At 43.6% G+C, this 15790-nt stretch overlaps 2 protein-coding genes across 4 annotated transcripts in view; one reads left to right on the plus strand and one right to left on the minus strand.

The window, feature by feature from the left end:
* AOAH (acyloxyacyl hydrolase) overlaps nucleotides 1-15790 on the minus strand; it is a 178368-nt gene that overhangs the window by 18645 nt on the left and 143933 nt on the right. For all 3 annotated transcript variants that reach the window (XM_070468474.1, XM_020902451.2, XM_020902437.2), the window contains 4 exons: nucleotides 9885-10057; nucleotides 2778-2836; nucleotides 2634-2693; nucleotides 1256-1352 (listed from right to left, as the gene is read on the minus strand). In XM_070468474.1, the coding sequence (XP_070324575.1) occupies nucleotides 1256-1352; nucleotides 2634-2693; nucleotides 2778-2836; nucleotides 9885-10057 (389 nt within the window). The remainder of the gene's footprint in view (nucleotides 1-1255; nucleotides 1353-2633; nucleotides 2694-2777; nucleotides 2837-9884; nucleotides 10058-15790) is intronic.
* LOC110151469 (small ribosomal subunit protein eS7-like) overlaps nucleotides 1-15790 on the plus strand; it is a 187461-nt gene that overhangs the window by 1411 nt on the left and 170260 nt on the right. The window lies entirely within an intron of this gene.

The following is a 15790-nucleotide window of genomic DNA, read 5'->3' on the forward strand; positions in this document are numbered from 1 at the left end:
TTTGAAAATGTTCAGGGAATTTCCAGTAGTCCCAAAGATAACAAATGACAGAGCTAGAGATTACTATGGAAATGAGAAAGTCTCTAGTGAATGCTAGGCATTATTATATTTTTAAAAACTTTATCTACATTCAGGGTTGGTGATGATCAAAGATTTCTTAGTGGTACATTTGTTTTCACCAGGAATTCATTAATGAGGCTTTAACTCTGCATTTTAATGAGAAGTTATTTATCAAAATGTCTCTCCCCATGAGGGAAATATGTATCACCTAGGCAGGAAATCTAGTTAAGAGAGATCAGTCTTGTTGAAAAGATGTTCAGAATTGAAGTACTAGAGTCTACAATGCAAAACGTGTCAGCTAATGCAATATTTGATAATTCATGATGGCCATCTGCTTCATCCCAGATGCTTGGGCTGGGGGAGTTGGTGGTGGGGAGATAGAAATGATAAACTCCTTATGAGCAATCATCCATCCTTTGCACATACTGCAAAGCTTTTTGTTAGCATCATCTCAGCTGGCAGTCAAACAACAGAGGCTTTTGTCTTGTGTAACAATTACTTAGAAATGAAAATGGGACTGGAAGGATTAAAGTCAATAGATAATAATTCTTCAGAGTCAAGATGTAAAGGATAAATCCAGTAATCATGCTTGCTTTCTTGTGACCACTCATCAGTGACCCCAGTGTTTGGAGAGAGTGCTAGAAAAGCAGCAGCAGTGTTCTTTCCAGAAAGTTGGGATATGGTTTGTTCATTTTGCCATAGGCATCTGAAGTCCCTCCTTTTGAGACTCTGATTTGTTTTATCCTGTGTGGGGGCTGGGAATCTGCCTTGCTTTGAGTCCTTAGGGAATCCAGTGCCCACGGGAAGAGACATGAGCTTATGCCTCAGGCTTGTCACACTCATCCTTAGCCCATTCATAAGCGGGGCATTACTAAACTGTCAAGAATAAGTAAGATGATTTCACTGACCTGTTGACTCCCAGCCCAGAGCTGTTTCCGATTGGTCACTAGCTCTATTGCTGCCGGGATTCTAAAATAATGGTGAAATAAGGAGGTGATGCTAAGCTTCCACCTTTCCAGAAAGAGTCTCATACTTTATTTTTTCCAATACTCAGAGCTATTAATGTGTCAGAATGGGCAACAGTGACCCTGTCCATGCTATTGTCTGTTCACTTGTAAACACCTTGCCCAGGAAGGCTCTAAATGGTGGCTGCTGCTTTTGTCTTGTGTCAATACCTAAACCAAGCAAAACTTACTTTTTTGGAAGTCGAAATCTAAGTAGAAAAGGTCAAAGTTCATAAATTTCTGACTGGTTGCAATTTTTTTCAGCGTTGTGGAGAGTTGTTCTGCTCTCTGAATACAAAGGAAACAGGGAGAATTTCATGAAACCTAGACTTGGGCTTTAGGGAGATAATTCAGGCAGAACAAAGAAATCAATAGTTCCCACTCCCACCCCCACTGCAAGTCATCAGCAGAGAGCAGCTCTGCATATTAAATTCTGTTCATGCACAAATGGCCAACGAACATACAAAACTGTTAAAATTCATTAGGAACCAAATCAGTGCAAATTAAAGTAATAAGATACCATTTTCTCCCCATGGTATTGTCAAGGAAAAGATGAACAATCGTGATAATAAAGAGTATTGCCATGGGATATGTGATTGAGAATGTCAATTTGTTTAACCTTTCTAGAGAACAATTTGGTGATACGGATCAGATCTGGTGTACTCTTTGACCCAATAATTTTCTAGGAATTTATCTTAAGAAAATAGACATGCTACACAAAGACATACATTTTTATATATAAAAAGGTTCATCACAGTGCTATATAACATAGTGGAAAATTAGAAACAACTCATATGTCCAACACCAAGTGATGAAATAAACCATGGTATATTCATGTACTCTGTATTCTAAAATGATTACAAAATTATGATGTGGAGGAATAATTATGAACATTAGAAGGTATAAAACAATACATGTGTTCTGATACTATGCAGGCAAAGTCCCCAAAATGACTAGCTATGAAAGTAATACTGGAAAGACATACATATTAATTTTGGGTGGTGAGATTTTGAGTGATTTTTGCTAATGTTTTTTTGTATTGTTTTACATTCCAAAGTTTTAAAAAATTGAAACATATTTCCCTTGTAAAAACTTTTAAATAAATCCCTTCCAAAGAGATTATTTACCATCTGTGAAAGAAATGTGGGAATCTTTTTCAGAGAAGAAAGGAAGGCTCTGGGGCATCTGGTCCTCCCTTGCCTTGGGAGACTTCCAGCTCTGTGTATACCTAACCTTGCTCACTTCTCTGACTGCAAAATATGTCTAGGACAAGCTTTCACAGACATCTGTGAGTGTGCGTACATGCATAATGTGCATACAAGAGAGGCACACACAGAGACAGGGACTGAGAACCATGGCAAGATGACAGGCTCAGTGAGGCAGAGTGGGGAGACAGGGCACCCCACATTCTCTTGGCTCCTCAAGCATCCAAGAGTTTGAATTTTTTTTTTAAATTCACCAACTTGGAGGCCATTGCCATGCCAAAACCCCACCCCCAGTGAAAATCCTGCAGCAAATACAGGTAGAGAATACTCAAAGATGGGATCAAAGGATCCACGACAGCCCTACCTCTGAAGTGAGATTCCGCAGCGTCTTGTTGGAAGACATCCAGCCGTGGCAGGGGCTGACCTGAGAGCAGGAAAACACTTTGATTACAGAAGAATGGTGCAGGTCATGGGAACATGGCCTTGGAAGAAGTCAGCGTGAGCTCACCTGGAGACAGTTCAGGAAGGAGTAGAAATGCGCGTAGGTCACGTCCTTGTTGAGCTGGCCTGGAAAACAGAGGGATCTGGCCTGTGGCATGCACTCAGAGATGCAGCAGCCAACTAGGGACCCTGATGGGTGATCCTGCCTCCCTTGCAGAAGGCTGGTGTCCCCAGGGATCTTCCCGGGTTTTGCACTTGGTATTGCTCTTGAGGAAGCCTAGGCTTTCCTTCTTTCTGAGCTCCCTAGAAATTGATACCCAGAGTTGGGGAGAAGCCCTAAGGAGTTCACTCCCATCTTGAGCTCTTATCATGGGCTAGGGCAGGATTCCAGGGAGAGGGATACAGGCCACCCTATGGACCAGAACACCACTAACAAAGGACTTGGCAGAGCAGTGGCTTTCTCCTGGCAATGGTATCCAAATTGGGGCCCAGAGAGCATGCAAGGTGTAGTTGACTAAATCCTCCTTTTGTGTTTATGAAACACTGAAGTCTGACCCAATTAAATAAATATTCCAATTATGACAGGACAATTGAGTGTCTGAAGGTCTGATCATGCTCTGTTTTATAGTTTGGTGAAATGAAGGTTTCCACAAATGCTTGGGCAGCCATCTAATGGGAACAGCTAGTATGTTATACCCCTTCATGGCCCACCAGTTCTCTTATTTGAGCCCTCATTAATAGATGGGCTCTATTTTTGGTGCTTTTGGTGCAAGTTAAAGAAGTACAAAAGAATAAAGTGATAAGCACCAAATGCAAGCTCATGCAGAGTCTTTCCAAATATCAACTGTAGACCCAAAATCTGGGGGCATAATTTATTTTCTCTTCACACCTCCCACCCCCTGGCCTTCTACCACATCCCCCGCTCCCCATCCGCTCCCCTCCTACTTCACCCCAGTGGCAATTCAACTTTCATGCTGCAGCTGGGACACAAAATCCAGGCTCTCCCACATCTCAGGGGTGAATGACTGATGTCTTATCCATTAACACTTCTCTCACGCCCGAAAAAATAAAGGAAAATAATAGGGCCTATCTCAGAGCGAAGAGAAAGATTGAAGGTGATAGAACACAGTCCTATTTTTCACTTATACCTCAGATCAGTTAGACTGAAAGATAGATTCAATTTTCTTGTCGTAGAGGGAAAATATATTATGTTTCTGGGTGGGTGAGTGAATCCCAGGACTGGAAAACCGCAGGCTTATTATCGCCATTAAAGTCACAGTGACACGTGGGGCCTTCTCTGTGCTCCAAAGGTGTCTGCATTTTCACATTTTAGATGAATCCCAAGCCACTGGCTCTTGTCTTCACTTTCATTTTATGGACTCCACACGGAGCTCTCAGCTCCCATCTTTCTGCAATATCCTGCTCTCCATCACTGAGTCTGCTTTCCCTTGTGTGTGTGTGTGTGTGTGTGTGTGTGTGTGCGCGCGCATGTACTTTTGCAATTTGCCTCCTTTCTGTGTGTGTCCCTGCCTGTCTCAGCCTAGCCCAGCTGCGATGACTGACACCTCCCACCTGCTCTCCACCCTTAACTCTCCCCTGCCGGGAGGCCTTGGCTCTCGCTGACCCAGGCCCTGAGTACCAGCATTCCGTCTGCCATCTTGTTTCGTTGTTGGCACTGGGGCCATGTGATGAGCCTTAGAGAGCTTGGCTGGGGCCCTGACAACCTGCTGGCCCTGACTCTCACCTGGTGGCCTCTCTCTCTCCTTCCCTTGCCCAGTGGCTGAAGTCTCTTAAACCTGCAGGAAGTGGCACCTCATGCCTGACCATAAGAAACATTTCTACACCCTCTTTCCTCATCTGAAAGACTGGACTTCACTGTATCCACAGGGACTGGAGTTTATCCTGCTCCTGGATGCTGGAGAAGTCATCTGCTGTCTCCCCTGTGGGGGCTAAGCTGATCCATAGCCTTGCTGCATCCCAGCTTACTCCCTGTTTCCTACTATGCTACTGCTGAGGTCCCAGCACACGTTAGGGTGAGACCACAAGGCATATCCTCCTTCTGGATCATCTCCCAGTCCCTGTTCCTTCCCCTCTATCTCCTGGGTATTCTGGTTCTGTCTCTAATCGGATCAGGTTGATGCAGAAGAAGTTCTTAGGTGAGTAGGTAGGTCTGTGGACAGGATAAGGGCACATTAACTGTAGTTAGAAGATAAATGGGAGAGATGTAATGGGTTGGTTTCCCTTCTCTCTGGTATTTCTGCCTATTAAAGGTTAGGGTGTCTGGATCTGGTCATGTGAAAGGCTGACTGAGAGTGCTTGTGATAGGCTTATGGTTGAAAGATGGGAAAGAAGGAAAATGGTTCTTATGCTTTTTTCCATTGATTGAAACTGTCAGTTTGTTATTTGCTCTTTCTTTTTATGTATTACTTTTTATCCCTGTCACTCTAATGGTATTTTTCCATACCGAGGAGCCCTGGTATAAAGACTGATCCTACCTAAATGTTGTACCTACATGTAAAGAGGTGGTGCCTACAACTCCTTGTAGAAAGTAAATCTGATGAAGAAAGGTGGTCATGAATGCCCAGGACAGGGACAGGAGGGATGTCCCACAATAGTGGAACAATCTCTGTGTGTGTGTGTGTGTGTAAGGGCTGGGAGCCCATGGGTTGGCCCAGTGGATACCCTATAGTCCCTCTTAAGATCAAAGGGTATCTTCTACCCCAGCTGCTATAGTAGCAGCTCATATCTCAGTCATATGTAAGTTCTTTAGGGCAATTTTTGGAGTGTATTTAATGTAGGGACCAAAACTGAAATTTTGGTGCTAATAAAAGCTTGATACTAAAAACTAAAAATAAAAGTTGGTACTAATAAAAGCCTAGTACCAACAAAGATCAGCCACACCTTCATGAAGTACCATCTAAGTGTGTTAAACCTTGGTACAACCACATTAATTTAAATAGAGATGAAGCTAGTAAAAAAATGGAAGGTGGGGTATTTTAAAATGTGCGAGGTTTCAGTTTAAGAATAATTGAGGCAAAATGAAGTTATTGCCGATGTTTTGTGGCAGAGGCCCTTCAAGGAAGGCCATATGGCAGACTTATTTGTAGCCAGTACTCCCGGATTTCTTGACCACAGTTTAACCCTTTGGATAGCTCCCAGAATGCTTGTACAAGTGTTGTTGGCCCCAGGGTAAGTTTACTGTCAGGATCTGTATAATCTTTTTCCCAATGTAGTTGTCTTTCCCCTCCCCTTAGAGGACAAGGACTTCACCTTAGTATCTTCTTTAGATAACTGGTATCTCAGACATATTAACAGAAAGACTGCCTTCCTCATAGGCTGTGCCTGAGAGGACACATTCCTGGTCAAATACGAACTTTCTCAAAAGATGTATGCAAGTACAATCCTAATGTGTGAGACCTACTTTCTGGTAGTTCCTCAAAAAGACAAAACATTCTCACCAGGAATTCTAATTGCTCATAGAGATTGTGGGGCTGTCACAGCCCTTGGCAGCCAGGCAGTTACCAGGCAGTGATTCACAAACAAGGCGAAGAGGAATGATGCTAAGGAGGGTATCCTAGCTCCTTCTTCCCTGGTGGGAGTTAGCTAGACACCCATTCTTGTTCTGGGCCTCCACTGCCTGCTGATCTGATGCTGTGGCACTTGACCTCTTTCCTGAATAGATGGGCTGAATTCCGACTTGTACTATTGAGGCAGCAGAGAATGCAATCACTGACCTAGGGCTTCTTCCCCCATCCCTTTGCTCCCTGGCCTCATTCTTAATCTTAAGGGGCGGCTAAAATCAGGTCTACAGATTATCATCATCATCAGGTTTCTTGGCTAAAAGGCAGAAATAAATGGAAAACCCCTCTTAATTTCTTGTACCACCCTGAGCACTATGCCCTGGGAACCAGACTCAGGTATTTGGCTATTGATTAAGATGAGATTCACCCTAACCTGGGCAGAGCAACCAAACCCTGAGACTGACCCAGCATTAAGCTGCTTCACTGCTGGTTCCTATCTTGTGGGAACAAAGATCCAAAGACTGGAGGGGGAGCAGGAACAGAATGTAGACAATGCGAAGGCAGCAGCCCCTACTCAACCTTCTCGTCTTATGTGAGTTAGGAGCCTGCCAGAGGAGGAATGAGGATGCTGGGAGAATCCCACCTACTTTCCCAGTCTGTCTAGGAAGGACCCTGATGCTTCTTGAGGAATTCAAAACTTATTTCCCATGGCAACCAGACAGCAGGGATAATTTAAGATAGGAATAATAACTGAAAAACAGAAATTTTAGGTGGTTTCAACTTTCTCCCTAATTGGATCCCCCTGCCCTGCCCCAACGCACCAAACTAGGGTTGTTGATATGGAACACACTTGTTCCATGTTTGGCTTTTGTGCTGTGAAATGCTAGTCTAGCTCAGCAGCTGGCGGGAGGCTGTCTGAGGATAAGACAAAGCCTAGAGCTGGGTTTCTCAGCCTTGGTACTATTGACATTCCTGGTTGTGCAGGGGCTGTCCTGTGCATTGCAGGATGTTTAGGAAAATCCTTGGATTCTAACCCTTGGATGCCAGTAGCACCCTGTATCTCCAGGTGTGATATGATAATGGGTGGGGTTGGGTGGGTAGTCCCTGGATGAGGGACTGAGAGAATCCTCCAAGTGATTGAGTCCCTGATCAGTCACCTTTTCCTTTCCTTGCTTTCTTCCAAATTACATGGAGTCATTTTTAAATACTGTGGTTGAGTCAAGGAAATTGCATGGCATATCTGAAAAAACGTATGGATGCAGTCTAACTGCAGTTCATGGAAAGGGAATGAAATTTGAAGTCAGAAAACCCAAAGTCAAGTCCATACTGGTGTGATGGAGTAAATTGGGAGCACATTTCCCCTGCCTCCAAGTTCCCTTCCCTAAGCATTTCTTAGCATGGGCGAAATCTAGGAATCTGAAAACATCTGTTGTGCCATGCTTAGTCACTCAATCATGTTCGACTCTGCAACCCAATGGACTGTAGCCCACTAGGCTCCGCTATCCATGGGGATTCTCCAGGTAAGACTACTGGAGTGGGTTGCCATGCCCTCCTCCAAGGGATCTTCCAAACCCAGGGATCAAACCCAGGTCTCCTGCATTGCAGGCGAATTATTTACCATCTGTGCCACCAGGGAATCTAAAAACATCTGTTAGGGGAACTGAAATTTTCATCCCCAATGGCTCAAAGAGATATTCTCAGCCCAAGTGGTTGTCCTTCACATGTCCAAGGCAGCCCAGACTGGAGTAAAATTCACTGTGTCATCACACAATCATTTCTTAAGGGCATGGGCGAAGCCAAGTGAACAGGTGGAACACGCTTTCCTCATGAGAGGCTAAACTGTGTTCTCTTGGACAGTAATAACATTCATAGTACGTTTCATAACTGAAGAAGAAAATGACTTTAGTCTCATTGGTAGGAAGTGTGGTGTGTGGATATCTACTATCATCCCCCGGTACGGGGAACTCAGTGAAGGGATCAGAGCCCTTTGAGAGCTGGTTGAAGGGTCCCTGCTCTTCTCTTATGTGGGGAGGGGTGGAACTTGCTGAGGGAGCTGGTAGGGAGGTTGGATCAAGCAGGAACTGCAGGAAGAGGACACGAGACGACTGAAAAGACACAGGGATGTGACGGATGCACGGGAAAGCTCTCTCCTCCACCCACCGTGGAGGACACGACTGAAGGAGTTTCAGGTCACCCCATCTGAATTGCTCACCTGACTCACAAGAAACTGCTTGCACCTCCAGGGTTGGTCTAAGGAGGCAGAGCTGGCAATGCCAGGCAAGGGACAGTCTCTTTCCATGACAGACTGGCACAGGTGCTGTCATGGGGCTGAGATGATGGTCCCCAAGCCTCTCCTTGTAGATGCCCCTCTGAGAGGCCTGAGGCCAGTGCTTCCCATCTGCCCTTTGCTTAATTTTCTCTAGCAACACTCAGCCTCCTCTGACTTTTGGAATCTTTTCCCCACTGTAACCTAAGCTTATGCTGGCTGAGATTTCTGACTATAGTGTTTGCTGATGGTTACACAGTGCCTTGAACAGCACATGGCATACAGTGTTTATTTTTTGAAAGGACATTCTTCCCTGAAACACAGAAAAAGAACCCTGCTACACCCAGGTTACATATACAATAAGCTGTGCAACATTTGGCAAGCTACGCAACCTTTCTGAGCCTTAGTTTTTTTCACCAATCAAGTGTAATTATATAGAAACATTTATCTTACAGAATTGTTTTGAGGGTCAGTAATGGCAGCTCTCCCCAAGGTGAATTACTACTACTTTCACAATCTTTGTAAAGCATCTGGAAAGCTAGACATGCTATTAGAAATTTTCTGGAAATTTAAAGCATTTCAGAGCCAAGCATTCCAAGAATGTAGAAGCAGGGAGCAAGGCTTCTGGAGGACTGTGTTCTATAGAACTCCCAGCTGCCACAGGGTGCACAGAAAGTGAAAGTGAAAGTTGCTCAGTTGTGTCTGACTGTTTGCGACCCCATGGACTGTACAGTCCATGGAATTCTCCAGGCCAGAATACTGGAGTGGGTAGCCTTTCCCTTCTCCAGGGGATCTTCCCAACCCAGGGATTGAACCCAGGTCTCCCACATTGCAGGCAGATTCTTTACCAGCTGAACCATCAGGGAATCCCAAGAACACTGGAGTGGGTAGCCTCTCCCTTCTCCAGCAGATCTTCCTGACCCAGGAATTGAACCAGGGTCTCCTGCATCGCAGGTGGATTTTTTGTCAGCTGAGCTACCAGGGAAGATTCAGGGTTCACAGAACCCATTAGAATTCTGGCCACGAGGGGGCACTCACCACTGAGGTCTGGAGAAATCCTTCCCTTGGGCTTGTTTGTCCCCTTTCTGTCTCTTGTTTGGGCTTCGTTGGCTGTTCTGTGTTCTGAATCTCACCTTCAGTGAAGGAGTTTCCTTATTTAAACTCGTACCTTTCAATTTGTCCAAATTCTTTACTCACTGTGTCTGCCCTGTCTGACTTTGATATGGTTCTGGCCACCTTTGGATACTGACCTTTAGATCCTGTACCTGGGTACTCTCTCCTTGATTGGTTCTGGTGACATTTTAGGTATATTCTTATACAGTTGAGCTACATATATTTGAACTATGAATACACTGACATTGTTAAAGAGTAAAAGAATCTCTGATACCAAGAGGATGATATCTGTCATGCAACTGATCCCAGAGAAATCTTCCATCTGGTAAGCCATATAAAATAACATGACTGCCGTTTGGCAGGTGGGAATCTAGATACTGCAGAGTCTGCATGACCTTGGAGTACAATTTCTCAGGAGTGGTCATTTCTGGGAGAGGATCAATATTCCTGTTGGCAAAAGAAACAGAAAGTATCTTAGTAGGTTATAAGGATAAATGCATGCAAATACACTTCCCTGCCCCTGACACATACACTCTCTCTCACACACACACTGGATATTTATTTGCAAAATATTTTTGAGTTTTGGACTCCCTTGTGATTAGGAGGGCCACTGACAAGTCTGGCCTACGAGTTGTGAGCAGAAATGATATTTGTCATGTTTGGTTGTATAAGAGCCTCTAGGATGCCCTTTCTCTTTGCCATGGGCCTGAACAATGTTCTAGAAGGCAGCTGCTCCACCAGTGAGTCCTGAAACAGAGCTCCATGGTGATCCCTGATGGCCAATGTAGTGTGAGTGAGTAAATATTTATTGTGTATGCTATTAAGATTTTAGGGGCTGTTTGTTCTTGCAGTATAACATCACTGATCCTGACTATTGCACACAGTTAATGGAATCAAAGAAGCCTGGTACTGCTTATTATTTGTTTGGTGCTCTGAGATCTGCAACTTGGCCTTTAAAATTTTTCATATATGTCATAGTCAGGGAAACAGACTTTCACCGAGAAATGAAGTGACATTATGTGTCCACACTACATCCTTCCTCTCTGCACTAAATGTGAACTTTCATCAATTTCCTGATAGACTGCTATTCCAGGGTATACGTCTGCAACATCATCTGTCAGCAGACAGTTCAAATTTTTATCACTGCCTTTCTCTATGTGGTAGTGCTTGTGCATTATAGAGGATGTTTTAAATTTAAAATTTTTAACTCTTTGTTCCATAAAAGTTAGTGAAAACAGAAAATGAAAGTAGTTATAAGAGCATGGTCCTAAAATTAAAGAATTTAAGACAAAGATGTAAATCATAAGTGAAAGAAAAGTAGCAAATCTTTAGCTTCAATGAGACATTTATTGAATTTAAGCTGGTTGATTTATTTCATTTGTCTTGGAAAAGAGCAAAGAGCAAAGATAAGAAATGTACAAAATACTAGAAATAAATCATTGAAAATTTCATTTAAATCTCCCTTCTTTTCTTTGTTTCTCTCTTTTTTTTATTGTTATGTTTAAAAGGCAAGGTACAAATAGGGATTCTAGAACATTTTTTGGATTTAATATATAAGCCTACAATTGTTCATTTTTTGCACAACTGATTTTTGTACAAGCCCTAAGTACACATCAAATTTGACTTAAGATACTAACCTGCATTAACCTGCGAGAGAATATAGAATTTTCTATGATTTTCATCTACTCTGTAGGCTTTAAACTGCCTGTTGTTAATCTAAATGGAATCATGTTCCCTAAGTTCTTAAAACTTCAGATTTACTTAATGATCCTGTCTATGGATTGAATAGCATCCCTCAGACTGTGACCTTATTTGAAAACAGGGTCTCTGCAGATATAGTCAGTTGAGATGAGATCATACTGGATTAGGATGAGCCTCAAATACAATCACTAGGGTCTTTTTAAGAAGAGGAGAGACACACACATGGGGAAGAAGGCCATGGGATGCTGGAAGTGGAGATTGGAGTGATGCTGCCACAAGCCAAGGAATGTTGAGGATTGCAGGGAGCCACCAGAAGGATGAGAAGACAAAGAAGGATTTTCCATAGACATTTCAAAAGGAACCTGGCCCTTCCCCACCTTGATTTTGGACTTTTAGCCTCCAGCGCTGTGGGAGAATGTTTCCTTTGTTTGAAGTTACCCAGGTTGAAGTATTTTGTCACTGCCACCCTAGGGCATTAAATGCAGATTCTAAGCCAGAAAAAGTAAGTTCATGACTCACAAGTTGGACCAGACATAAGAGACATGGGAAGAGGGAATAGAAAGATGTCCCTAGGGGTATTCACTATTGTCACTTTTAAGGGACCTGCTCCTAAATGGATATCCATGTTGTCATTTTGGAAGGAATTTTTCAAAATGTATCAAAATTTGAAGTTGGCTTAACTATTAACCTTGATTGACATTTCTCTTTTGGGAAGTTGTCCTTTAATAATATTTGCACAAATGTGCAAAAATATACATACAAATATTGCAGCATTTCTTGGAATAGAATAAAATTGGAATAAACTAAAAAGCCTGGCTACCTAAATTATAGTACATCCATGCAGCCATTCAAAGGAATGAAGTAGATAGATAAAGGTGATGGGTGTACAACATTATGAATGCACTCAATGCTACTGAATCATTCACTTTAAAATGGTTAATTTTACAATATGTGAATTTCATCTCAATAAAACAAATTTTTAAAGAGAATAATCTACATGTATTAACATGGGAAAGACTGCTGAAAAATATTGTTGATCATAAAGAACAAATTGCAGAGACTAGGCATAATAATATTTCATTTAAATGAATATTAATCAGCCTGTAAGTTAGAATTTGAATAGAAAAAAAAATCTGGATGCAAATACAGGAAGCTGTCTCTATTGGTTAGCTCAGAGCAGGCTTGTGGGGGCTGGTAGGGAATGACTCTGGCATAACGCTCCCTTCCTAAGCCCTGTGTTATTTGAGCTTCTTACAACAGATGTTATTTTGTGATCAGAGAAACAATCCAAATGAAAGGGGTCCTCATATTATTTTTATTCTTTCTAAAATAAGAAAGAAAACTAAGTTTTAATGCGAGGGGCAGAAAACGTTGTCATCTTATGTCATCTCCGCTCTACCTATTTCACTTAGCCAAATAAAACTTTCGCATTGTTGCTATCCCAAGGGTGACAGGCTGACCATGCGTGTGAGTGTCACATGGGCCAGTCCGTGGTGAGCATCACGTCCCCATCCTGGGGAAAAGGTGGAGCAAGTCTGACATTTGGGGCGTTTGTTGCGGTCGGTGTATATGCTTCTACACTAGGTAGTGAGTTCCTTGGACTTTGTGATAAAGAGATAGGCGGAAAGGGAAAAAGGTGCCCATTTTACAAAACCCCAGCATGTAGAATAAAATTCTATATTTATGGTTTTTATTACTTTGGGGAAAACTATATGGTTTTATGAACAAAAAGGCTCTGTAACCTAGAAAAAAAAAGTACTCAGAAGGATTTGAGAATAGATTGCCTACCTACTAGGGGTAAAAGACAGGTAAGGCTTGGTTTGCAGAGCTACAACAGCACTAGAGGGACCCCAGTGTGTGGAGGGGATTCGGGCTGTCCTGTGGGCTTGTTCGGACCAGGAGAATCCACCCAGAGTAACCAGGTTTTACCTTCACTGTGTGTTTGCAGTGCAACAGCAGGGGTGAAACAAAGCAAGATGGGAGCCTGTGTCCTGTCTTCTGCCAGTGGTAAAGCTAGCATGCACACCTATTAACTTTTGCCTTGGCATCTCAGGTTTTGTTTTTTTCTGCTGATACAACAGCACTTTGGCACAGAGCAGTTATGCTGAGCTAAGCCTCGCCAACCACCTAAAAGCGAGATGAGTTAAGAGGGAGGAAAGTGTCCCAAACTCCCTCTTTAATGATTCTTTTTTGGTCAGAGACACAACCCTGATGATAAAGAATCTCAGCTAATTTGCATTTATGAAAGGGCACCTCACAAAATAAGCCAGCTTAACCAAAATGGCTTGAAGTCAGAATAGAAGCCGTGATGTTTCTGCTGGAACAGTCTCCAGTCATCTTTGCTACATCACGTACACCTAGATAATTTACACGTGTGCATTGCCAGGTATATCCTGTCGTGCGCATTGCAAGCTCAGGCAAGTTCAGAAGGGTCTGAGAGGCAGATGGTTGGTCACCTCTTCTGGATGCCATCCAAGGTCCCTGTGACTCTGTATATGAAAAATTCTCAATGCCATTTTTATCTGTGTACTCTTTCTCCCCTGGTGATTTTTGAGGGGACTTAGTACTATCATTTTAGTGATCAAAGAGTTCCAGTGGTTTAGGAAACACCTCCCAGGCCTTGTGGGCATGCTAAGTCACTTTAGCCGTGTTCTACTCTTTGTGACCCTATGGTCTGTAGCCCACCAGACTCCTCTGTCCATGGGATTCTCCAGGCAAGAATACTGGGGTGGGTTGCCATGCTCTCCTCCAGGGGATCGTCCCAACCCAGGAATCAAACTGCATCTCCGATCTCCTACATTGGCAGGTGGATTCTTTACCACTAGCGCCACCTGTTGTCAAAGGCTGACTGTCTGGGCTAAGCTGAAACTTGAAGCCTCTTCCCCAGGATGCTCTGGAGCCCGTGTCGGATCCACTTTGCCATCCTGGGTTTGACTGCTACCGCGGTGCCTGCCTCCTTCCTCACCCACTGGTGAACTCCCATCAGTCACTCGTGGAGAGGTGAGGGGTTGCGGGCACAGAGCTTAGGGGAGAAATATGAAAAACAGATTGAGAGACAAGACGCTCATGCCAAGAAAATAATGAAAGAGAAAATGGTGCCCTGCACATGCTCTCACACGTCAGGACCACAGGGGTGGGCTTGGAACAGACGACAAGCCTTGCTTTTGGGGTGGCTCAGGCTCTCTCCTCATCCTAATGAATTGTGCCCGATCATGCAAAATAAGCCTCATGACTTGGGTGCGGGGCCAGCCACCATCATTTCATTAGCCTGGCAGGTGTTTCAGCCAGATTGCACCTGGTTGGTGGCAGGTGTGCCCCTTCTCGAGGAAGAAGCAAACAGACTCTGCAGAAAACATTGCCCAGAATCAGAGCAAGAGCCCAGAGACTTGTTGTGGTTGAGTGTTCAGATTTCACCCACAGCTAGCTTTTGTGTTTTTGAACATCCAGGTAAGAGAGGACTTCCCAGGTGGTGCTAGTGGAAAAGAATCTACCTGCCAATGCAGGGGATACCAGAGACACAGCTTCAGTCCCTGGGTCGGGAAGATGTCCTGGAGTAGGGAATGGCAACCTGCTCCAGTATCCTTGCCTGGAAAATTGAGGCAGCCCTTTTCTCCAGGCCCGCCGGTTGTAAACACATTATTGACTTCCCACCCAAACTCTTTGAAGAGGCCTCTTGACATAGACCAGGAATGGGGTGAAGACTCACTGGGTCCACATTACCTGATGCATAGAGGTCCTGGGGCCCTTAAAAGAGGATGTGGCCTGGAACATCCTGGCTGGTTGAGAAACTCCTTATTATTCTCTTGGCCACCCACACTTCCACTGAGGATGCTGGGAGAGAAAATTCCTCTGAGCAGAAGTTCTGTCCCTTCCCTTATCTATTGGTTTTCTACCCTTGATTGGATGGAATGGATTGTTTTCTGGCAGCTGGACTCCTCGGAGTCTGTTATCTATCAGCACCTTGGCTGCTTCCTCTTAATGCAGTGCTGACCAGCTGTCCTGGATGACACCTGAAACAACGGCACTGCAGAAAAATGCTTGGGAGCTGGTGACACAGATGACCTCTATAGGGTGGCCTTGGCTCTCTCCATTAGGTAAAAGATATTCAGTTTATAATTTCTAGGTCCACTGTAAAAACTGGAACTAGATCCATTTCTGTGGCTAGTGTTATGTGCTTATATATATATACATACATATATATATATATGAATATAGATATCTATCTCTATATACATTTATCACATTTCCAGCAATTATATTATTTTCAGGGATGTCGTGTTGGGATATTGGGGAAGGTTTGTAATCACCCTTTATGAACTGAGGCTCTTGAGGCCACTTTCATTTCTAAGGACTCCTATTGCTACCCAAGCCTCTGCTGCTGTAGTTCACTCATACTTGCCCTATTGCCAGGAATTTTTTCTTTATCACTCACATTCTGCAGTTTTTGAAGGCAATGATAGCAAAAGCCCAAGAAAGCTG

This window comes from Odocoileus virginianus, chromosome 1 (genome assembly GCF_023699985.2).
Source record: "Odocoileus virginianus isolate 20LAN1187 ecotype Illinois chromosome 1, Ovbor_1.2, whole genome shotgun sequence".
In the NCBI taxonomy this organism is placed as follows: Eukaryota; Metazoa; Chordata; class Mammalia; order Artiodactyla; family Cervidae; genus Odocoileus; species Odocoileus virginianus.